This window comes from Hemiscyllium ocellatum, chromosome 1 (genome assembly GCF_020745735.1).
Source record: "Hemiscyllium ocellatum isolate sHemOce1 chromosome 1, sHemOce1.pat.X.cur, whole genome shotgun sequence".
In the NCBI taxonomy this organism is placed as follows: domain Eukaryota; kingdom Metazoa; phylum Chordata; class Chondrichthyes; order Orectolobiformes; family Hemiscylliidae; genus Hemiscyllium; species Hemiscyllium ocellatum.
This window is the reverse complement of record NC_083401.1, coordinates 31150201-31174776: the sequence shown is the minus strand read 5'-3', so window position 1 is coordinate 31174776 and position 24576 is coordinate 31150201. Positions and strand designations below refer to the sequence as shown.

Here is a 24576-nt window from a genome sequence, read left to right as displayed (position 1 = left end):
GACAAGCCAAGCAGAGACATGCATGGGAATTCCTAGAAGCATTGCATTCCAACCAAAACACACTCAACAAGTACATTGATTTGGATCCTGTTTACCACCCCCAGAGAAAAAAAACAGGAAATGACGTCACCAACCCAAGGAAACTCAAAAATACAGCTAGAAAGCGAGCTACGCCACTAGAGCTTCATTCATAGGTTCACTGAAGATGTTACCTAGTATGATGAAATGTCTGAAAACGAACCTTCCAGCTCAGCAAACAAACCTGCATTCAGCATTTATATTGTTAATCCACTTCAGTTTCTGGTCAATATTACAAACAAGTGCGCATACACACACCCTGATGTTGATAGTCGAGTATTCAACGTTGGTAGTGCCATAGCTGGCTAAAAGGTGACAGTTAGATTCTCTCCTGAAGATCATCTTTCCCTGCCAATTGTGTGGCACAAATGTTGCTAGCCACTTGTCAGCTGATAGGATATTGTCCAAGTCTTGCTGCATTTGGATGTGGACTGCTTCAATATCTGAGGAGTTGCAAATGGTGCTGAATGTTGTACAGTCACTGGTGAAAATCTACACGTCTGATCTTATGATGGAAGGAAGGTCACTGAAGCAACTGAAGATGATTTGGTTTCAGGATACCCCTGAGGAATCCTACAGAGATGTCTGAGACCTATTTTAGAGCTCTGTGATGTACAGTGAAGTGTTTGGTATAATGTTAAGTACAAACAGTTGCTAATAAATATTTGTTTAAGTTTATTCTTAATTTTCAGTGGGAGATTCTTCAGCATCTTATGCATGATGGAGAGCAATGATGTGGTTCTCGAGTGGTATAAAGCCCTCATTCCATCGGTATGTTTTACCTGCTATGCTGTACAATCCTTGTAATAGTTAAAACAACACTCTTACTGATGACCAATTTAAGTTCTGACTTTTGCTTCTGAACATTAAGTGAAAATGTTGTAAGACATGGATTCCGGAACTTAGAAATGCTTGGTACATGTGCATAACTAATAAGCATCTGAAGGGGAAACATTTAGTTGAATGTTTCTGTTAGGATTGTTCATCACCTATAGATTTATCCAAATGACAGAGAATCCACAGCCTTGTGGGCTAGGATAAGGACCACTAGAGGAAAAAGTATCTCAAAAACTGATGGAACTCTTGGCTGATATTCTCCTGAACCTGATGATGTGCATCAGAGGCTTTTGAAAGAAGTGGCTACATGATCAGATTAGATTCCCTACAGTGTGGAAACCGGCCCTTCAGCCCAGCAAGTCTACACTGACCCCCTGAAGAGTAATCCACCCAGACCCATTCCCCTACCTTATATTTACCCAAACTAATACATCTAAAATTGTGGACAATTTAGAATGGCCAATTCACCTAACCTGCACATCTTTGTGTTGTGGGAGGAAACTGGAGCACCCAGAGGAAACCCATGCGGACGCTAGGAGAATGGGCAAACTCCACACAGACAGTCACCCATGGCTGGAGTTGAACCCGGGTCCCTGGCGCTGTGAGGCAGCAGTGCTAACCACCGAGCCATCGTGCTGCTACAGAAGTGGTTGTACTTCTTCAAAACTTCCTAGATCCTGGAAAGATTCTAGCAGGTTGATAAACTGCCAACTTTTAACAAGCATATTCAAGAAAGGCGATGACAGATAGCAAGAAACTATAGACCAGTTAGCCTGGCATCTATCTTTAGAGAAATGCTAGAATCCATTATTAAACAATAGGAAACATTCATTTATGAAACAGAAATGGTGTTAGTCAAATTTATTTACATTTTGAGGATGTAACAAGAGTCTCTAAAGGTGAACCAGATGTAAAGTATTTGGATTTCATGAAAGCACTTAACAAGATGAGTGGTTGTTTATATGATAGTGGCATGAATAGGCAATTAACAGCAATGGGATGAATTAGGTATTTAAGGTTGGCAAATTGTAAGTAGTGGAGTGCATGTGCTGAAGGTTCAACTATATGCAATCTACGTTTGATGAAAGGGGCAGTTGTACTGTGTCAAAATTTGTTGACCAAGCTGAGGACAACCTGCATTGAATAGGCAAACAATTGGTTGATGTTCTGTAATATTGGAAAATGCAAGGTTGTCATCTTTGGCAAGAGGCATTTGAAAAGGGTGTTGTTTAAATAGAGGGAGTCTGCAGAATGCTGGGGTAGAGTGTGTTCTGGAGCACAGTCAAGAAAGTGGCATTAAAGCTTGTCAGGTTAGCCATAAACAAGCTCAAGGAGCTCAACAGCTGCCCCCCCCCCACTATTTGTCGTGCTCTTAACAGAAAAAAGGCTGATTGGACAGGACTGGACTGGCTGGGGTAAGCATGTTTGTAAATCTTAGAAGAGAATAGAAAGCAGAAGGAGATGTGTAGAGAAAGCATGTTACCTCCATTCCCTGTTTTATCTCTGTTCCTTAGTGAGAGTGTGGTCTGAAGAGAAATGGGAAAGGAGGCTGAGTACATGGTTTGTTAAGGAGATTGTGTAGCCTCCAGTTTGTAGCAGAGCATATGCACCTACAATAGACATTTTGTGAAGTTGGATGAGAGTGGTGCTGGAAAAGCACAACAGGTCAGGCAGCATCAGAGGAGCAGGAAAATCTGCATTCCGGCAGGAGCCCTTACTGCTCCTCTGCTGCCTGACCTGTGCTTTTCCAGCACCACTCTAATCTTGACTCCGATCTCCAGCATCTGCAGTTCTCGCTTTCGCCATTTTGTGAGACTGCCTGACCTATTTTAATATTTCGGCTAACTTTAATCGAACTGCAGGAAACATTTCATACAGGAAAATACTCTGCTTTTTTTTTTAAAACAGGTCTACTACCCCAATGTGCAAGGAATGAGGGATCTGCTGCAGGCATTGGACACGGAAAACCAGTTACACCTGGTTCCTAATGTCTGGAAAGGTCAGTGCAGCCTGTTTGATCGTTTGAAGGAATGAAGAAAAATCAAATGTACAACCCTTAAAGTGAAGACTGAGGTTTTGGCTTTTTTCTTCTTTCACACAGACATTAAGCAATTTGGTCACAGTAACAAGCAAGATCTTGTGGAGGAGGTCCTTGAACTGATGAGTCGTGACAAACACAGTCCAGAGGTCAGTAAACTTCCTCCATTTAATTCAAAAACAGCTGTATTTTAAGAAATAAGGATGGCACGGTGTCTCAGTGGTTAGCACTGCAGCCTCACAGCACCAGGGACCTGGGTTCAATTCCAGTCTCAAGCAACTGCCTGTGTGGAGTTTGCACATTCTCCCCGTCTACATGGGTTTCCTCCAGGTGCTCCGGTTTCCTCCCACAACCCAAAGATGTGCAGGTCAGGTAAATTGGTCATGCTAAATTGCCCGTAGTGAGAGGTGCATTAGTCAGGCGTAAATATAGGCTAGGGAAATGGGTCTGGGTGGGTTGCTCTTCAGAGGGCTGGTATGGACATGTTGTGGCGAAGGGCGTGTTTCCATACTGTAGGGCATCTAATCATAATCTTAAGAAATATAGCTGTTCAGAAATATAAATGAATAGAAGTGGACATCCCATTTTATAATCTCTTCACCCTGGAGGCTCCCTGCCTCCACTCCTGATGAAGGGCATTTGCCCAAAACATCGATTTCCCTGCTCCATGGATGCTGCCTGACCTGCTGTGCTTTTCCAGGACCACTCTGATCTAAACTCTGGTTTCCAGCATCTGCAGTCCTCACTTTTGTCTATTGCATTTTATAAGCAGACAGATCATCCTAGCACTGCATCGGGAGATGAGTGGCAGTTTGGTCAAGTATTTCATAGGTCCATGACCTTGTGTTTATTTTTTTTCTAAATTTAGTTACCAGGTTGTTGTCTCTAGTTGCGTTGAGAAGGTAATTGCTGGAAGAGCTCAGCAGGTTTGGCAACACCTGGGAGAAAAATCATCAGTTAATGTTTTAAGTCCAGTGACCCTTCTTCAGAGCTGATTACTAGGAAATCGATAGTTTTTATGCAGAATTAGGGTGGTGGGAGCAGGTAAGGAGTAAGTGATGATAAGTGGAGATAGAGCTCAAAGACAAATAACATTTATACAAAGGAGTGGATAATAATCAGGCTGGGAGAGTAAATAGCTGTTAATGGGGACAGTTATTGTGTAATAGCAGGCCTGATGTGTGGGGTTGAGGTAAGGATGTGGGAAAAAGTGCTCAAGCCTGAAAATTGGTATGGAATCCAGAAGGATGCAGCGTTCCCAAGCAGAAAAATGAGGTGCTGTTCTTCTAGCTTGTGTTGAGCTTCACTGGAGCACTGCAGCAAGTCAAAGACATATGTTGGCCAGGTAGCAGGGTGGTGTGTTGAAATAACAGGCAACTGGAACCTAGGGTCTTTTTTATGGACAGAACATAGACTATGTGACCACTTCGCAGAATACTTATACATTACTTCACCAATATAGCGGAGACCAGGATGTTGCTGAACTGGAAGTGGACATTGGAACCACCGACCCCTACAGTTACCTGGACTACACATCCTCACACCCTAGTCCATTCTCCCAGTTCCTCTGATTCAACATCTGTTTCCATGGTGCCAACTTCGACAAAGGAGCCTCCAAATTGCCTACCACCTTCCTCAACTGAGGATTCCTCAGCACTGTAGTTGGCAGGGCCCTCAACTGGGTCTGATCAATCTCTTACACTTCAGCCTTCAACCCTTCTTTTCTACAGCAATATGGTCCTTACCTACCATCCCACCAGCATCCCCAACCAGACAATCATTAGCCGGCATTTCTGCCACTGCAAGACGCATTCTCCTCCCCTCCCTTGTCTGACTGTTCTCTCCGTAATCCATGCTTTCACTCCCAACACTCTCCCACAGCCTCATGGCACCTTCTCCTGTAACAGAAGGTGTAACATCTGTCCATTTACTTCCTCCCTCCTCAGTCTCCAAAGGCCTAGACTTCCTTTCCAGGTGAAGCAGTGCTTTACGTGCACTTCACTTAGTCTACTGCATTCACTGCTCACAATGTGGTTCTCTATACCAAGTGTAGACAGGGTGACTGCTTCACGCAACAGCTACATTCTGTCCACAAGAAAGACCCTGAGCTTCCAGTTGGCTGGCATGTCAACACAACACCTGTTCCCTGTGTGACCAGTGTAACCAGGAACTATTAACTGAGACAAATCACAGATCGTGGTGTAAAAACAGCTTTGGGAATTTAATTCTGTTCAGTCATGTTACCTCTACTCATTTGGAAAGTATTTTCCACTCTAGAATAATCCTGTTAGCTTGGAAATTTGTTTCAGATATTGAGTCATATGTGAACTAAATCTTTCTGGAACTTAACTCTGGCAAGGTCACAGGCCGTTTCCATTGTAGATTGAGGTGTTGCGTACAGGTATTGAAATTTATTCTTGTATTTCTTTACAGCTGCAGGCTGCATTTGCTGACACTGCATTGGCCATAAAATCTGTATATAAACAAGACCAGTTCCATAACTTACAATGGACAGCTGCCTCTTTGGGAAATGTCACTGCTCTGTTACTGAGAGGAGGTCGAACTCAAGATGCTTGGTCAGTATTGTGGAAAGTCATTTAATTTAAACAGTTATGTTCACACAGAAGGGCATATTTCATACCTTTATATATTCTGGACAAGCTATTAATTATCCATTTTTGAAAATCTATTTTGGGGGTCATAAAACATCTATCCCAGAATAGAATACAGGGGAAAGTACACATTAACACTTAACTGAATGGGATTATACTTTTCTTTACTCTGCCAGGTGTTTATATTTAACACCAGGCAGTGGTTTTGGTCTCAGTTAGCTCTAAAAGATCTCTGACAAAGTTGGAAACTCTAAACAAGAATTCAAGGGTTATGAGCCTATGACATGAAGCTAGCTCAGGATAATGGTTAACATCAGTGTAGCAGAAAGTGTTATACAGTCATACAGCGCGGAAACAGGCCCTTCGGCCCAACTCATCCGTGCTGACCAGGTTTCCTAAACTGAACTAGTCCTATTTTCCTTCCAAAACCTTTCCTATCTATGTACCTGCCCACATGTTTTTAAAAGTCTTCCGAAGTTTGAAATTAAACTTTTGCTGGGCAAAAGTGGAGAGAGTTTAATTCACTCATTGCCTGGACTTGCTGCCTTAAGGTGGAAGTGCTGAAGTGTTTCTTCATCCAGACTCCTGACAATAGAGTATCTGAAACATAGTGTTCTGTTGTGACATATCCACCATTTTATAGTTGATGAGCACAAAACTTCAATTAAGCGAAGGACAAAATTAGGTGTGACAAGTGCTTTGAGGCTGGGCTGATGGAGACTTTAGAGTTAAGCGTCTACAATGCAAGTAGCTCACTCCATCCTGTTGGTAAATGCCAATGTAATCTTTCTCTACTCTGTCCCATTACCATGTCCCTCTGTTCCCTTTATTCTCATATATCAACATCTGCTGAAATGCATCAATGCTATCTCTCTTCAAGCTACCCTGTGGTGACAAGTTTTACATACATAATTCCTGTAGAGTTTAGTCTAGATTTAATTATTTGATCTGTTGGGTGATTATCATCAATTTGGGTTTCCCTTGTTCGTGACCCACCACAAGTGGAAATTCTTTCTCACTGATGATAAGACCCTTTGCAATCCCCTATCTAACATCTTTATTTGACATAGAGCTACGTATGGTTAATTTTATTTGAGCTGCTATAAGTACTTGTTTCATCTCCCAATGGTGCCTCAAAAATAATATCACCCCCAAGGGGTTTGAAAGAGTAAGTAAGGCAAAACCGTTTCCCGTGGATGAACTAAAGGATGTGGGTTTATGGTAATTGGCAAAAGAGCCAGAAGTAGCGTGAGGATTTGATATGGGCAGTGTGTTGTTGAGATTGGCAGTGCACTGTCTGAAACAATAGTAGGAGCAGATTCAGTCCTCCTATCTGAAGGAACTGGGTAAATTCTTGACAGGACCTCAAGGAGTGAGATTAATTGAATTAAGTTATCAATACTTATGTATGTCCAATAACGTATCATCTTTATTGCCAGGGGAATGCTGCAACTTTTTAAAACTAACAACAGGGTTCCTGGGTAAGTTGCTTCTGTTGATAGTCATCTTTTCAAATTAATGTCTTATGGACCTGTAAACTTTGTCTACACATGACACAAAGATAAGTGGCAGGAATGTTGAGGCTGTAGAAGGACTTAGAGTGGGCAAAGAAGTGGCAGATGGAATACAATATGGGAAAGTCTAAGGATTAAGAACTATGGTAGGAAGAGTAGAGGTGTAAGCATCTCAGTCTGCCTGGCCTGCTGTGCTTTGACCAGCAACACATTTGCAGCTGTGATCTCCAGCATCTGCAGACCTCATTTTTTACTCAGAGTAGAGGTGTAGCCTATTTTCCAAATAGTGGAAGTTTTCAGAAATCTGAAGACAAAAAGGGACTTGGGAGTCCTAGTTCATGACTCTCTTAAGATCAATGTGCAGCTTCATCTAGCAGTTTAGACAGCAAATGCAACATTAGTATTCATTTAGAGAGGGCTGGAATATGAGAGTAGAGAAGCACTATTGAGATTATATAAGAATTTGTTCACACTGCTTTGGAATTATTATGTCCTAAGGCCTTGTACCTTAGGATAGATGTGCTGGTGTTGGAGGTGGATCAGAGAAGGTTTGTTTTTTATTCATTTGTGGGATGTAGGTGTCACTGGCTGGCCAGCATTCCTAGTTGCCCTTGAAGGTGATGGTGAGCTGCCTCCTTGAACCGCTGCAAGTCCATGTGCAGTGGGTTGACCCACAATGCCATTAGGAAGAGAATTCCATAACTGTGACCCAGCAATATTGAAGGAACGATGATATATTTCTAAGTCAGAATGGTGAGTGGTTTGGAGGGAAACTTGCTTGGGGTGGTGTTTCCATGTATCTGCTGCTCTTGTCCTTTTAGGTGCAAATGGTCATGGGTTTGGAAGGTGCTGTCTGAGGTGAATTTGGTGAATTTATGCAGTGCATCTTGTAGGTGGTACACACTGCTGCTACTGAGCATTGGTGGTGGAGGATGAGGATGCTTGTCGATGTCATGCCAATCAAGCAGACTGCTTTGTCTGGGGTGCTATCAAGTATTTTGAGTGGTGTTGGAGATGCACCCATCCAGGCAAGTGGGGAGTACTCCATCACACTTCTGACTTGTGCCTTGTGTGTGGTGAACAGGCTTTGGGGAGTCAAGAGGTAAGTTACTCACCTCAGTATTCTTAGCCTGATCTTGTAGCTGTTGTGTTTGTGTTGAGTCCAGTTGAGGTTTGGTCAATGATAACCCCAGGATGTTGATCATTGGGCATTTAGTGATGGTAACACCATTGAATGTCAAGGCTAGTGGTTAGATTATCTCTTATTTGTGATGGTCGTAGCCTGGTATTTGTTTGGCACGAATATTATTTGCCACTTGTCTGTCCAAGTCTGGATATTATCCAGGTCTTGTTTCATTTGAACTTGGACTGCTTCAGTATTTAAGGAGTCACGAATGGTGTTGAACACTTGCAATCATCATGGTTGAGGACTCTGGGTCTGAACTCAATGGAGTTTAGAAGGGTGAGGGGGAGGAACCTCAATGAAACTTGGAGAATACTGAGAGGCCTGGATAAAGTGGATGTGGAGAGACTATGACCTGTCAGTACAGCCTTAGTAAAGGGATGATCCTTTAGAACTGAGATAAGGAGGAATTTCTTTGGACCACGGGTGACTAATCTGTGGAATTTGTTGTTGCAGAAAGCTGTGGAGGCCAAGTCATTGAGTGTATTTAAGCCAGATGAGAAGGTTTAAGATTATTAAGAGTATCCAAGCTTACGGGGAGAATGCTGCAGAGTGGGGTTGAGAAACATGTCAGCCATGATTGAATGCAGACTTGACTGGCCAAATGGCTTCATTCTACTCCTATATCTTAGGGTCTGACCTTCAAAGTACAGGGAGGAAAACTGTTTAAGAAGTTGCTTTATATATTTTTGCAAGCTTTTCTGGAGAATCTCAATATTGTTTTACTTTTATTCAGTAAAGAACTATTGGATGAGTTTTTGGACCATGCTAAGGAAAACAGTAACAACACTCTGGCCCTTGACTTGGTAAAACTGGCCGGTACATTCAGTTTACCTGCAACATCAGAGCTGTTTGATCGCGTGATGAATGAGTTTCAACTAACAGATGAAGAGAAGTAAGCCTGTTTGCTAATTTCATTTATAACTTGTATTTGGACAGAGGGCAGATGGAGAAGTGTGTGTTTTATTTAATTTGTGCAAATCCACACTGTCTTGTTGGAGATTGTCATTGCCTGGCATTTGTCTGGTGCAAAAGCTCCTGACCACTTGTCAGCCCAAACCTGGACATTATCCAGACTTTGCTGCATTACTACTTCGCTATCCAAGGAGTTGCAAACAGTGCTGGACATTGTGCTGTCATCAGTGATTATTCCCATCGTGGAGGGGAGATCATTGAAGCAGCTAAGATGTTTAGGCATAGGACACTAGACTGAGGAACTCGTGGAGCTGAGATGACAGACTTCCAACAACAGGAACCATATTGCTTGTGCTCCATACAGTGAAGTGACCTCCCCTTGATTCCCATTGACACTAATTTTATTAGGGCTCCTTTCAGTCAAATGTGCCCTTGATATCAAGGGCAGTTACTGTCACCTCCCCTCTGGAGATCAGATGTTGTCCATGTTTTGACACAGGCTGTACTGAGGTCGGAAACAGAGTGGTTCTGGTGGGACTGAATGTGAGTTTGTAAAAGCTAAAATTGTCCAGGTCTGAGACTTGTTGCAGCACAAAATTGTGGGTTTTGTAATAGTTTTCATACTCTTTTTTTTGTTTTCAAACAAACAGAAAATCATTGGAAGAGCTGGATGCCACCAGCAGTGACGGTAGTGACAGCAGTGACAGTGACCAAGAATAATCTTTTGATCGTTGAGTCTTAGCAAATGATCTCCTATTGAACTCCAGAATGACTGCGTAAGGATGAACCTGGGTATTTTGTTCACTGCACTGAATGTTGCACAGATATCAGTGGACTGAAAGAATGACTTTTGCAGCTTTATCTGCTGTATTATTAATACCATACTATAGAATTATGTAAGTATATGGAATATTAAAATGACAATATAAAATAACCTCTTTCTCAGTTACTTGCATTGTGAAAACATCCTCATACTTAACCTGTTGATGGCATGGTTTAAAGTTCATGATATTTAGATGATGTAATTCCCAACGTTTTCTTTACTGACATATCAAATCAATGTTGCCATTGTTACATTGAAATCAATCCAGGCAGACACTTTGAATTTCAGTGCATGGTTGAAGTGGTGGGAGCATTATTGTGATCATGGTCTGAAACACAGAAACATAGGACCAGGAGTAGGCACACTGGCCCCTTGAGCCTGCATTTACTGTTTTGTTTTATAATTGGATAATGTACTTAGATTCTTACACAGGAGAATTTGGACCTATGATTCTCAGAGCTGTACACAGCTGGGCTGTTCCTTTAGTTATATTTGGGTCTTTTGTAGATGAATTTACAGTTTATAACTGGATTTGTCAACAGGTCCATCAGTGTTATATATGATGTGACTACAAGGATGCACCAGGTAGACTTTGATGACCTTTTGTCAAGCAGTTCCTTTTATTTGACATTTGTTTAAACTTTACACTCTTTAAATTCCATTCCGTGTGTTAAATTTTGATTTATTATTGTCACGTATACTGAGATACAGTGAAAAGTATTGTTTGCATGCTAAGTATTTATACCATCAGAGTAATAGAACAGAATACAGGATATAGTGTTACAGCTACAGTGTGTGCAGAGAAAAATTAACTCTAATATAAGGGGTCTGTTCATAATAACAGCAGGGAAGAAGCTGTTCTTCAATCTGCATTCTTAAATGGTGGAAGACTGCCTACTATACATCTCCCTTGAGGTAAGCTCAGTGATGTTCATGCCTCTTATCAGTCCAAATCTGGATCCAGGCATTTGGGCACGGGCTGCTTCATCTAAGGAGTGAGAATATATTTTATGTTTCCAATTACGTATGACTATTTGGGTGTGTAACTAATTAATCTTAATGCAGTGTCTACACTCCCATGAAGTCCTTTTGAAAACCTTCAACAGCAACAGCTTCCTGAGAACAGCTATTCTGGATGAATCAGGACATACAGATCCTGCTAAAACCCAGGCATGAGGCCTTCAGATCAGGAGACCCACTCAAATATAAGGAATCCAGTATGACCTTCACAGAGCCATTTAAGACATCCAAGGACCAACACCGATCCAAGCTAGAGACCCAGACAGACGCCCAGCGACTTTGGCAAGGACTGAATGACATCACAGTTTCTAAAAAGAGACAGTGCAAGATAGCAGACGATGACACATCCCTCCCAAATCGTCTCAACGCCTTCTGTGCTGGCTTTGAGCAGAATTTCCATGGAGAGGTAACACCTATTCCAACAAGTCCTGATGAGCCTATCCCAACAGTGGCTGCCTCAGAGGTCAGATCAGGTTTCCTTCATGTGAATCCAAGGAAAGCGATGGGACCAGATGGAGTACCAGGCCATGCACAGATCAACTGGCAGAGGTCGTCTTGGACATCTTTATCCTCTCCCTTCAAACTGTCCCTGCCTGTTTCAAGAGGGCCAACATCATCCCTGTGCCTAAGAAGGCTCATGCAACATGTCTCGATGACTACCACCCACTGGCCCTAACTTTGGTGGTCATGAAGTGCTTTGAAAGGCTGGTCATAGCATTAATCAACTCCAGCCTCCCCACTACTCCTGACCCACTCCAATTTGCCTATCGGACCAACAGATCCACGTCATATGCCATATCACTTGCTCTTCACTACTCCCTGGAACACCTTGACACCGAGAACAGCTATGTTAGAATCCTACTCATTAACTACAGTTCAGCCTTCAACACTGTTAGCCCCTCGAGACTGATTACTAAACTTATTGATCTCGAATTAAGCTCCATTCCCTGCAACCGGGTCCTCAATTTCCTGACCCACAGGCCGCAGTCGGTGAAGGTTGGAGACAATATTTCTTCCTCACTAACACTCAACACTGATGTCCACCCCAGGGGTGCGTACTCAGCTCCCTACTGTAATCACTGTATACACATGACTGCATCGCCAAATACCCAACTAATGCCATTTATAAGTTTGCTGATGACACCACCAAAGTAGGTCAAATGTCAGATGGCGACAAAACAGACTATCGACTATCAACCTAGCTCTGAATACTAGCAAGGCTGTTGACTTTCGGCAGGATGTTACTTATGCCCCACCACACACACAGGTACGTGCATACGCAAACACACACATCCAGCTCCTGGGAGTGGTCATCCACGACAAGCTTTCTTGGACTCTTCATGTGGATGCACTAGTTACAAAGCAGCTGAGGAAGTTTGAAGTGACGGCGAATACCCTTGCCAACTTTTATAGGTGTGCCATCGAGAGCATTCTGTCTGGATGTATCACTACCTGGTATGGCAACTGTACCATTCAAGATCAGAGACGGTTACAGAGAGGGGTGAACTTGGCCCAGACAATCACAAAGGCCAACCTCCCATCTATCGAATCCATCTACCAGGCCCGCTGTCAAGGAAAGGCCGCCAGCATTCTCAAAGATCCATCCCACCCTGGGCAATGCTTTTCTAAAACCTCTCCCATCGGGGAGAAGGTACAGAAGCCTGAACACATGCACCAGCCGGTTTCAAAACAATTTCTACCCTACTGTTAGAATACTGAATGGCCTCACAGCCTTAACATTCGCCTGTACCAGTGTTTTGTTTTTGCTGCTGTTTACCTATTATTTACTTATCTATGCTACTTACCTATGTCTTGCGAGCAATACAGACGGATCACAAAGCTTTTCACTGTACCTTAGTACATGTGACAATAAATTCAAATCAATTCAATTCAATTCAACAAGCAATTCCAGAGAGAAATAAGTAAATAGTACGGGGTCATAGAGACCTTGCCCATGCTGCCATGCCATGTCCCTCACATAGTCAGAGATGTACAGCACATAAACAGACCCTTCAGTCCAACTTGTCTATACTGCCCAAACATCCCAACCTAATCTAATCCCATTTGCCGGCACTTGGCCCATATCCCTCTAAACCCTTCCTATTCATATACCTATCCAGATGCCTTTTAAATGTTGCAATTGTACTAGCTTCCACCACTTCCTCTGGCAGCTCATTCCATACATGTACCACCTTCTGCGTGAAAAAGTTGCCCCTTAGTTGCCTCTTCTATATCTTTCCCCTCTCACCCTAAACCTATGCCCTCTAGTTCTGGACTCCTCTGCCCCAGAGAAAAGACTTTTGTCTATTTATCCTATCTATGCCCTTCATGATGATCTAAACCTCTATAAGGTCACCCCTCAGCCTCTGATGCTTCAGGGAAAACAGCCCCAGCCTGTTCAGCATCTCCCTATAGCTCAAATCCTCCAGATGGCCTCTTTCAAAGACCGCAATTTCCTCTCAGACGTGGTTGACAATGCCCTCCACCGCATCTCCTCCACTTCCCACTCCTCTGCCCTTAAACCCCGCCCCTCCAATCGCCACCAGGACAGAACCCCACTAGTCCTCACCTACCACCCCACCAATCTCCACATACATCGGATCATCCTTTGTCATTTCTGCCACCTCCAAACGGACCCCACCACCAAGGATATATTTCCCTCCCCACCCCTATCAGTGTTCCAGAAAGACCACTCCCTCCGTGACTCCCTTGTCAGATCCACACACCCCACAAACCCAACCTCCACTCCCAACACCTTCCCCTGCAACCGCAAAAAATGCAAAACTTGCACCCTCACTCTTTCCACCCCCCCCCCCCCCCCCCCCCCCAAGGCCCCAAGGGATCCTTCAATATCCATCACAAATTCACCTGCACCTCCACACACATCATTTACTGCATCCGCTGCACCCGACGTGGCCTCCTCTATATTGGGGAGACAGGCTGCCTACTTGCGGAACATTTCAGAGAACACCTCTGGGACACCCGCACCAACCAACCCAACCACCCCGTGGCTGAACACTTTAACTCCCCCTCCCACTCCGCCAAGGACATGCAGGTCCTTGGCCTCCTCCATCGCCAGGTCATGACAACACGATGCCTGGAGCAAGAGCGACTCATCTTCCGCCTAGGAGCCCTCCAACCACAAGGGATGAATGCAGATTTCTCCAGCTTCCTCATTTCCCCTCCCCCCATCTTATCTCAGTCCCAACCCTCAGACTCAGCACTGCCTTCTTGACCTGCACTCTTCTTCCCGACCTCTCCGCCCCCACCCCTCTCTCTGGCCTATCACCCTCACCTTAACCTCCTTCCACCCATCGCATTCCCAACGCCCCTCCCCCCTACCTTTTATCTTAGCCTGCCTGGCACACCCTCCTCATTCCTGAAGAAGGGCTTATGCCCAAAATGTCCTTCTTTGATGCTGCCTGACCTGCTGCGCTTTTCCAGCAACACATTTTTCAGCTGTGATCCCCAGCATCTGCAGTCCTCACTTTCTCCTACCTGACCTTCCAAAGAGTACCATACCCATTCCCTTACCCCATTACTCTAAATTTCCCCAGACTAATATCCCTAACCCCCACATCCCTGAACATTATGGGCAATTAAACCTGTACATCTTTGGATTGTGGGAAGAATTCAGGGCACCCAGATGGAAACCCGTACAGACACTGGCACAATGTGCAAACTTCATGCAGAGTTGCCTGAGGCTTAAATCAAACCCAGGTCCTTGGCGCTGTGAGGGTTAAAAGCTAATTGTGATTCAGCTCATGGAAAACCTGACAATAAGGATTGATGGGTAAAAAATGAGGTCTGCAGTTGCTGGAGATCACAGTTGAAAATGCGTTGCTGGTTAAAGCACAGCAGGTCAGGCAGCATCCAAGGAATAGGAAATTCGACGTTTCGGGCATAAGCCCTTCATCAGGAATCATTCCTGATGAAGGGTTTATGCCCGAAACGTCGAATTTCCTATTCCTTGGATGCTGCCTGACCTGCTGTGCTTTAACCAGCAACGCATTTTCAATAAGGATTGACTCCTGCAACACAAGTGCCTCGAGGAGGACATGACTCCCATGTTGAGAGTTAGCAGCTTTGTTCACTACCGTAGTAGCAACACCAGGATGAGTTGAACACAGCTCTACTGCAGCCCAGGTTATCCCATTGAGTGAGGAGCAGATTCTGTGCTGATTCCCACACCCCAAGCTTACAGGCTGGGCCAAGGGTCTGGGTCTGCAGCTCAGCCCGGGCTCCTGAAAGAGTGGAAAGATCAGCAAAAGGGGCAGATGGCAGCATCTGGAGGAACGTTGGATGTGGAACAGGAGGCTCCTCCTGGCCCAGCGATGAGGTGGCTTCCAGCAGCCATGTGTGGCATTCTCGTCCCGGCTGCATCGTCGGGCTATTCCATCGTTCCTTAATGGGCTTTCCCCTGAGCCCAGGGGTCATTAACTGAACTATAATGCACTTTGTCATAATAATAAAAGTAAAAATTATGTTTCATTTCTGTCATTAATATAGGTGCTCTGGTGTGATAACAGCTTTTCACTATTTTGCATTTGAAAATGCACATGACAATAAATTTCTGTTCTATTCTATAAGGCAGCCATTTCTTTACCTAAGTCAGTAGCTTCTTGCACTGCTGCCGAATATTATTTTATTTTAAAGGTTTAACAATTCCTTTTCATGCTGTCGAAATTGCATTGAGTGTGAGAGAAAAGATTTACAAGGATGTTGCCAGGGTTGGAGGATCTGAGCTAGAGAGAGAGGCTGGGGCTGTTTTCTCTGGAGCGTCTAAGACTGAGTGGTGACCTTATAGAGGTTTACAAAATTATGAGGGGCTTGGATAGGATAAATGGACAAAATCTTTTCCCTGGGGTCGGGGAGTCCAGAACTAGAGGGCATAGGTTTAGGGTGAGAGGGGAAAGATATAAAAGAGACCTAAGGGGCAACTTTTTCACGCAGAGGGTGGTACATGTATGGAATGAGCTGCCAGAGGATGTGGTGGAGGCTGGTACAATTGCAACATTTAAGAGGCATTTGGATGACTAGATTGGGTTGGGATATCTGGACGGGTTGGACCAAAGTGTCTTTTTCCATGCTGTATATCTCTATGACTCTATAACTGACTGTAGAAAGACGGTGAAGGCCTGGCACTGCATGTTTGTGTTCTGGAGTTTAAAGCCATGAGGCAGATAAGAAAGCACTTTAACAATCCGTGCTTCTGGCCCTATGACAATGAGAATGTCAGTAAAGATCAAAAGTTGTCTGACACCAGGTTATAGTCCAAGAGGTTTATTTGAAATTGCAAGCTTTCAGAGAGCTGTTTCTTCGTCAGATGACGACTGTCAAAGGGGCAGCACTGCAAAAACTGGTGATTTCAAATAAATCCTTTGGTCTTGTATGACTTCTGACCTCCTTTCCCCCCCCCCCACCCCAAGTCTAAGACTAGTACATCCACAGCAAGATCAGTGAAGTTTACCCTGAGAAGCACAAGACTTCAATAAACACTGCTATTCTTTGTGCTGGCCACATTTCTAACCTGAAAGTTTCACAAAGGTAAGCTTAGTACTGCACTTGGTCTTGTGCTGCCATGACTTCAACTGCAAAGCTTTACTACTGTGTTTAAACTTAGAAAAGTAATTTACACACTCAGTCAGGAGAGCCTGGTTCTTTAAATAATTCACCTGAGCAGATAGAAAAGTTTAACATGTCATCTGAAAGGCATCTTCAAAGATGCATTAATTGCTACTTAATAGAATGAAATCTGTCTCATTTATTTGTTCATTTGAGTAATCACTTTAAGCTTCAACCTCTGCCTCACAAAGCACTATGCTGTACAGTTGGTTTGTAATGCAGACTAATACTAACAGTGTGGGTTCACTTCCTGCACCAACTGACCTGGTGGCCTTCAGGTTAAACTAGCACCAGTCATCTCTCTGAGAGAATAGCTCTGTGGTCCAGTAGGGCTATTAGTGATTTTACTTTTTACGCATTTATAATGTTTCAATCGCTGAAATTCTCATCATGTTGTGTAACTACACCTAATGTCAAGTTAACAAGTGGATATTTGGCTGCAGCAAGCACAGTGTACTACAACACTTTTATAAGTTATTGTTCAATGAGTTTTGTGCCCGGCAGGTACAGCAGAAATTACTGGGTTCTTGATTACCATGAAAATAGCCTAGAAATGATGTAGGGCTTGTGTTTGAAACATCAATTCTCCTACTCCTTTGATGCTGCCTGAACTGCTGCGCTTTTCCAGCACCATTCTCTCAACTCGGACCTTCAGCATCTGCAGTCCTTATTTTCTCCTAGAAGTGGAAAGCTGCCAACACTTGCAATGGGAACTGGCATTGGCAGCACATTGACAGTCACTGAGACATTTACCAGGGCCCCATAAACAATAAACACAAGGAATAGGCTGTTTACCCTCATGGGCCTGCTCTGTCATTTTGAGATAATGGCTAATCTGATTATAGCCACAATTCCACATGCGTATCTACTTGATCCTATATTTGGTTCTTCCATCCAATCATTGTATAAAATTGTGTAGAGCTCTGTGCATTACTTCTGAACAACCTGAATAAGACTCACGCCAATTTAGTTTCCTGTTCGCCTACCTTTCAAGGCCAATAATGACACTCCCAACACTATTATTATGCAACAACCTTTATGGTACTTCATTAAATGCTTTCTGGAAATCTAGATAAAGTACATCCATCAGTACCCTTTATCCACCGCCTGTCACTTGTTCAAAGACCTCCTAATTGTTTGATTAAATATGATTTCCCTTTCACAAACCACAATGACTCTGCCTTGAGCTTCTCAAATCACCCTGTGGTAACTTCAAGGGCAGCTTGTAACATTTTCTGTATAGCACGTTACGCTAACGGACCTGTAGTTTCCTGTCTCCTGTTTCCCTATTGTCCTGTATAAAGGAGTTATTTTTTGCTATATTCTATCATAATAGGATCTTTCCAGAATCTGTGAAGTTCTGGAAACTTTAAGGCCAATGGATCAATATTTCATTTGCCAAGTCATTTAAGACCCAAAGACAGATTCTATCAGGACCTAGGTACTTGTCAGGTCTCAAACCTAGCAGTTCAATCAGTGCCACATCCCTGGGGATTGTAATTTTCCCCAGGTTCCTCCAGCCCCTTCATCTCCTGATTTAATGCTGCTTTTGGAATATTTCTTGTTTTGTTTTTGTATCCTTTATAGTTGAAGGAAAATGCAAAATACATGCTCAATTCATCTGCCATAATTATTTTTCATAATCCATTACCAATTCTCCAAATTTTCTTTCTATTAGATCAATGCTCACTTTTTAAAAAAATACATTACAGAAACTCTAAACTGCTTTTATAGTTCTGGTTGGGTTTATCTTGTGTTCTAATTTTTCTCATTCATTTTTTGTAGTTCTTTTTCTGTTTTTGTAGTTTCCAATCTGTTAATCTATCTCCTGTCAAATAAATTAATTATTAATAATTATAAGCTTTATCTTTAACCTTTCTACGTAACCATAGCTATTCCTTGAAATTGTAGCTACTCATTGGAATGTGTAAATTGAAATATCCCCTTAAATAGCTGCTATCATACCTCTATTGACCTGTCCTTCGACCAAAAGAAGTTACCGAACCGAATCACTTCAGACATCTCCGCAATAAAGTTCACCTACCGTTTATTTCACCTTGGAGCTGTTATTACCATCCTTTCTGCTTACAATGTTTTTCTTTATGCCACCTCTTAATCTTTGAAATTATGTCCTATATTTCCAAATCCAGATTATTAATATGTATTAAAAAGAGTAGAGTCCTCACACCAATGATTTGATTTATTATTCTCACATGTACCTAAGTACAGTGCGAAGTTTTGTTTGGTGTGCAATAAAGGCAGATGATTACATACAAGGGCATACAGATCACAGGGCACTTGGAGCGAGGCATACAAGGTTATGGCTGCACAGAAGGTGTACGAAAAGCAAGATCAACATTAGACTTGCAATTTGGGGAGTCATTTAGCAGTCTATTAACAGCGAGAAAGAAGTCTTTCTGGAACCTGTTGGTGTGCGTGTTTAAGCATTTGTATCTTCTGCCTGATGGAAGAGTTTGGGAGAGATTATAATGGAGGTGGGAAGGGTCTTTGATAATGTTGGCTGCCTTGCTAGCAATGAATAGTGTGGTTGGAGTCAATGGATGGGAATTTAGCTGGTGTAATGGTCTGGACTGGGTTCACAATTTCCTGTAGTTAGTTATGGTTCTCCAGGCCATGGTTCACCCAGGTAGAATGCTTTCTATGGTGCATCTCTAAAAGTTGGTCAGAGTCCTTATGGACATACTGAATTTCCTTAGTCTTCTGAGGAAGAAGAGGTGTTGTGCCTTCTTGATCATTGCATCGATATGGGTCCAGGACAGTCGTCAGGGAGGATAAAGTGAGGACTGCAGATGCTGGAGATCAGAGTAAAGAGTGTGGTGCTGGAAAAGCTCAGCAGGTCTGGCAGCATCCAAGGAGTGGGAGAATCGATGTTTCGAGCATAAGCTCTTAGTCAGGAATGAGATTGTCAGCTCTATTGACGTAGATAGGGGCAAGACCTCCTTGCTTTCTGAAGTCAATGATTAGTTCTTTAGTTTTGCTGACATGGAGAGATTGTTATCTTTGCACCATGTCACCAAGCATTCTATCTCCTTCCTGTTAGAGTCATAGAGATGTACAGAATGGAAACAGACCCTTTGGTCCAACCTGTCCATTACGACCAGATATCCCAACCAAATCTAGTTTGTCTTGGTTGGGGGTATGTTTGCTGAGCTGGGACACTGATTTGCAGATGTTTTGTCCCCTGTCTAGGTGACATCTTCAGTGCTTTGGACCCTCCTGTGAAGGACTGCTGGACTGTGTCTTCTGGAGTTTATTTGGTTCCGTTCCTGTTGCTTCCGTTGCCAGTTCCTGTTGTTGATGGAGTCAGTTGATAGGTCTATGCTTGTTGATGGAGTCGGTGGATGAGTGCCATGTTTCTAGAAATTCTCTGGCTGTCCTCTGTTTAGCTTGTCCCAGTCAAATTTGTTGTCCTTGTCATCTGTATGTATGGCTTCTGGGGACAGCTGATCATGGCTTTTCGTTGGTTTCATGGATGCAGATTGCCAGTTATCTGCCTGTATATTGCCCTGTATAGTGTTTCATGCAGTCTTTTGCATGGAATCCTGTCATGGCTTCATCGGGTGTACAGTAGGGAGCTGAGAACACATCCTTGGGGGAGATCCAGGGTTGAGGGTTATCATAGAAGAACTGCAGTTGTCTACCTTCACTGATTATGGTATGTGGGTCAGAAAGCTGAGCATCCAGTTACAGAGGGCAGAACTAAGACCTAGGTCTTGGAGTTTTAAGATTATTCTGAAGGGATAATGGTGTTGAAGGCAGAGCTGTAGTCAATGGATAGGAGTGTGACGTAGGTGTCCTTGCTATCCAGATGGTCCAAGGATGAGGGTAGGGCTAGGGAAATGGTGTCTGCTGTGGTTTGCTTTTTAAGTAGGCAAATTTTATAGGGGATCGAGATAGGCTGGGTGACTGAAGGTCAGAACTATTAGGCGGTAGTCATTAAGGTACATTGCATGTGTTTTCTTAGGTACAGGGATGATGGTATAAAAGTAGTATACAAGTGGAAGAATAAAGGACTGTAATGTTTGGCTTTTTAAACTTTATGTCCTGGGCCTTCCCCATGACTACTTACTCTCCCCTGTGCTGGGCTAAGACTTGCCTGTATTCACTAGTTGCCTTTGCCATCACCCAATGCTGGTCACCACCACTAGGCACACCAAGCTTTGTCGCCTCTCACAATGCTTTGTCCCTGACCACTGCTATTTTTCATCTCAGCAACCAGCCTTCACCACCATGTCACTGCTGCCATCCAGGCTCACACTGGGTTCCAGCCATTGCCACACTCCATTACTGCATTAGCCATCTCATTGCAGAGTCTCACTCTAGCTAATCGCTGAGAAGAAAGATGGTTTTGGAAGGTTGGATCTGGGATAAGGGGAGAGGGGGGGAAGGGGAGAAGGGAAATGAGGAAACTGGTGAAATCCACATTAATCCTATGTGGTTGGAGGGTCCCAAAGTGGAAGATGAGATGTTCTTCCTCCAGGCATCCAGATGGTTTTGGAAGGCTGGATCTGGGATAAGGTGGGGGTGTTTCCTTCCCACCTATCTGCTCCACCCTCCTCTCTGACCTATCACCTTCACCCCCTACTTCGTCTCCCTATTGAATTGTCAGCTACCTTCCCCTCCCATTTATCTCTCAGCCCCCTTGAGAGCATCTTGGAGAAAAGACAGTCAGAGAGACAGGGGACATATTTTGGGAGAGAATTCCAGAACCTCGGACCCTGTCAACTGAAGCTGAATGAATGGACACTGATGTTGGGCAATGAAGATTGGGAATGTTCAAGAGTGACAGAAGTCTGGAGGACGAGAGAGAAAAGAAAATCAAACATATAAGGACTGGAAAGACCACTGAAATATTTTAAAGGATTAGAACTTTAAAATTAAGCTATTATTTAACAGGAGCCAGTGTATTTTAGTGGGAGCAGGAGAGATGGGTGAGATTTTATTTTTTATTGTTGGCACATGTACTTGAACCTGTTGGTGCATGTTCAAGCTTCTGTATCTTCTGCCTGACCAAAGAGGTCAGAACAGAGTATACCTGGGTGAGAGGGGTCTTTGATGTTGGCAGCCTTTCTGCAGCAATGAGAAATATAAATGGAGGTCAGCTTCCAGTGATGGTCTGGACTGTGTACACAACTTCCTGTAGTTTCTTGTGGTCCTGTACAAAGCAATTGCCGTATAAGCCGTGATACACCCAGATAATTGGTTTGGCCACTTTCGGAATATTGCGTGAGATTCTGGTCTCCCCCCTATCAGAAGGATGTTGTGAAACTTGAAAAAATTTATAAGGATGTTGCAAGAGCTGGAAGAGTTGAGCTATAGGAAGAGGCTAAATAGGCTGGGGGGGGTGACCCAATTTAAATTTATAAAATCATGAGGGGCAAGGATAGGGGGTCACAGACAAGGTCTCCTTCTCTGGGGTGAGGGAGTCCAGAACTAGAGGGAGTGGAGTTTCAAAGGACCTAAGGGGCAACTTTTTCTCTCAGCGTGGTGAGTGTATGGAATGAGCTGCCAAAGGTGGACGCTGGTACAATTACATTTAAAAGACATCTGGATGGATATCTGAATAGGAAGAGTTTAGATGGATATGGGCCAAGTGCTGGTAAATAGGAGTGGATTAGTTTAGGATATCTAGTTGGTATGGAAAAGTTGAACCCAGAGGTCAGTTTCTGTGCTGTACATCTGTGTGACTATCTGTAAAGGTTGGTGAGGGTCCTTCTGGACATTCTGAATTTCCCAAGCCTCCTGTAGAAGAGGTTTCTGATCAATGTGGGGGGTCCAGGACAGACTGTTGGTTATCATCGCTCTTACGAACCTGATGCTCTTGACCCTCTCCACCTCAGCTCCATTATGTAGATAGGAGTGTGTCCTCCTTCCTGTTTGAAGTCAATGTTTAGTTCTTTTGTTTTGCTGACAATAAGAGCTTTGTTGTCATTGCACCACATAATCTAATATCCTATCTCCTTCCTGTATTCGGATTTAATTATTTGATTGATAGCCCTGACAATGGTGGTATTCATATGAAATTTGGCTGCAGTTGAAGAGTCTACAGGGAGTACCGCAGGGGACTGCATATACATCCTTGCAGTGTGCCATTTGTTGAGGATTATCATGCAAGAGGTGCTGTTGTCTATTCTCATTGATTACAGTTTGTGGGTCAGGAAGCTGAGGATCCAATTTGAAGGGGGTGGGGCCAAGACCTAGGTCTTGGAATTCTGTCATTAGCCTGGAGGAAGAACACCTCATCTTCCACCTCAGAACACCAACCCCAGGGCATCAATGTGGACTTCAACAGTTTCTTCATTTCCCCTTCCCCACCTCACCCTAGTTCCAAACTTCCAGCTCAGCACTGTCCCTATGACTTGTCCGGACTTGTCCTACCTGCCTATCTCCTTTTCCACCTATCCACTCCACCCTCTCCTCCCTGACCTATCACCTTCATCCCCTCCCCCACTCACCCATTATACTCAATGCTACTTTCTCCCCACCCACACCCTCCTCTAGCTTATCTCTCCACGCTTCAGGCTCACTGCCTTTATTTCTGATGAAGGGCTTTTGCCCGAAACTTCGATTTTGCTGCACTTTGGATGCTACCTGATCTACTGTGCTCTTCCAGCACCACTCATCCAGAGTTCTGACATTAGTTAGTAGGGATTATAGTTTTGAACTGGAGCTGTGATTGATAAGTAGGAGCCTGACATGGGTGTCCTTATTGTCCACGTGTTCCAGGAATTAGTGTAGGGCTAGGGAAATGGCATCTGCTGTGGACCTGTTATATCTGTAAGCAAATTTCAGGGGATCGAGGCTGGGAGGCTAAAATCGATGTCAGTCATGACCAGCCTCTCAAAGCACTTCATGATGATGGAGGTCAGAGCCACTAGTCGTTGAGGCATGTTGATGTGTTTTCTTTGATACTGGGATGGTGACCATCATGATGCAGGTGGATATTTCAGATTGTAGCAAGGAGACGATAAAGATGGAGAATGCAAGCTAATATATGGGCAGCAGTTTTTAACTGCATTTGCAGAATGTAGAACAAGGAAGGCTAGCTAAGAATATGCTAAAATAGTCAAGCTTGAAAACAATGAAGGTGAGAATGAAGGTTATGGCAGCTGATAAACTTGAAAAGACAGTCAGAATCTAATCAAGGTGGCAAAAGGCAATCAAAAAATGATGATTTGGGAAATCAGAAGACAAAAGGACAAATCAGTTAAATTCTATTCACACGAAATTGTATTTTAACTTACTTAATTTGGCAATATTGAATGGTGTAAATAATCACAGAGTGCATAAAATGTATAAAACCAGAAAGTTTGTCATTAGTATTTAAATTCATAAAGGCAAAGATACTAAGTTCAGACCCCTTTTAACAAGTTTGAATCCTCAACCAACAACCATTAACCATGGTTGTAAAATGCTGCCTATATCGTGCATTAGTCTAACTTCAACATTTAAGAACTTTCTTGAAAACCATAAACTATCAACTCCTCATTACAGTATGGCTTAATCCTGAACTTCTTGTTGGATTTTAAGGTTATTTCTCAACTCAGCTGCATAAGTTCACATTAACATTTAGGTTACTACAAATCAAGCAGCAATGGACAATTATTCCATCCACAGTTGATCATCCACAAAAAAATAAATGAAGCAGCTAGGCACACAGTCTGATGATTAACATCATTCAAACTGGTAACTGGTCATATTTTAATTTTCTTCCTAAATTCAAGAAGGAATCCATTGCACTTGAAAATAGAAAATATAGCACCTCTAATCAAAATGAGATGAAGAGCAAAACAAAACTGAAGTTTGGTTAACTTAACACTTTTGTAGGAAAGTTTTGGAAACTATTACTAACAAGATTATATTGCACACTTCAAATAACACAAGGCATTTAGGAAGTATCAGCACAGTTT

General features: G+C 43.2%; 1 protein-coding gene across 1 annotated transcript in view; it reads left to right on the top strand.

Moving 5' to 3' along the window:
• ptcd3 (pentatricopeptide repeat domain 3) overlaps window positions 1-10111 on the top strand; it is a 54432-nt gene extending 44321 nt beyond the window's left edge. Inside the window, exons 18-24 of the mRNA XM_060828560.1 lie at window positions 771-849; window positions 2824-2914; window positions 3017-3102; window positions 5387-5529; window positions 7005-7046; window positions 8999-9157; window positions 9828-10111. Of these exons, the coding sequence (XP_060684543.1) occupies window positions 771-849; window positions 2824-2914; window positions 3017-3102; window positions 5387-5529; window positions 7005-7046; window positions 8999-9157; window positions 9828-9897 (670 nt within the window). The 3' untranslated portion in view covers window positions 9898-10111. The remainder of the gene's footprint in view (window positions 1-770; window positions 850-2823; window positions 2915-3016; window positions 3103-5386; window positions 5530-7004; window positions 7047-8998; window positions 9158-9827) is intronic.
• The last annotated feature ends 14465 nt before the right edge of the window (window positions 10112-24576 follow it).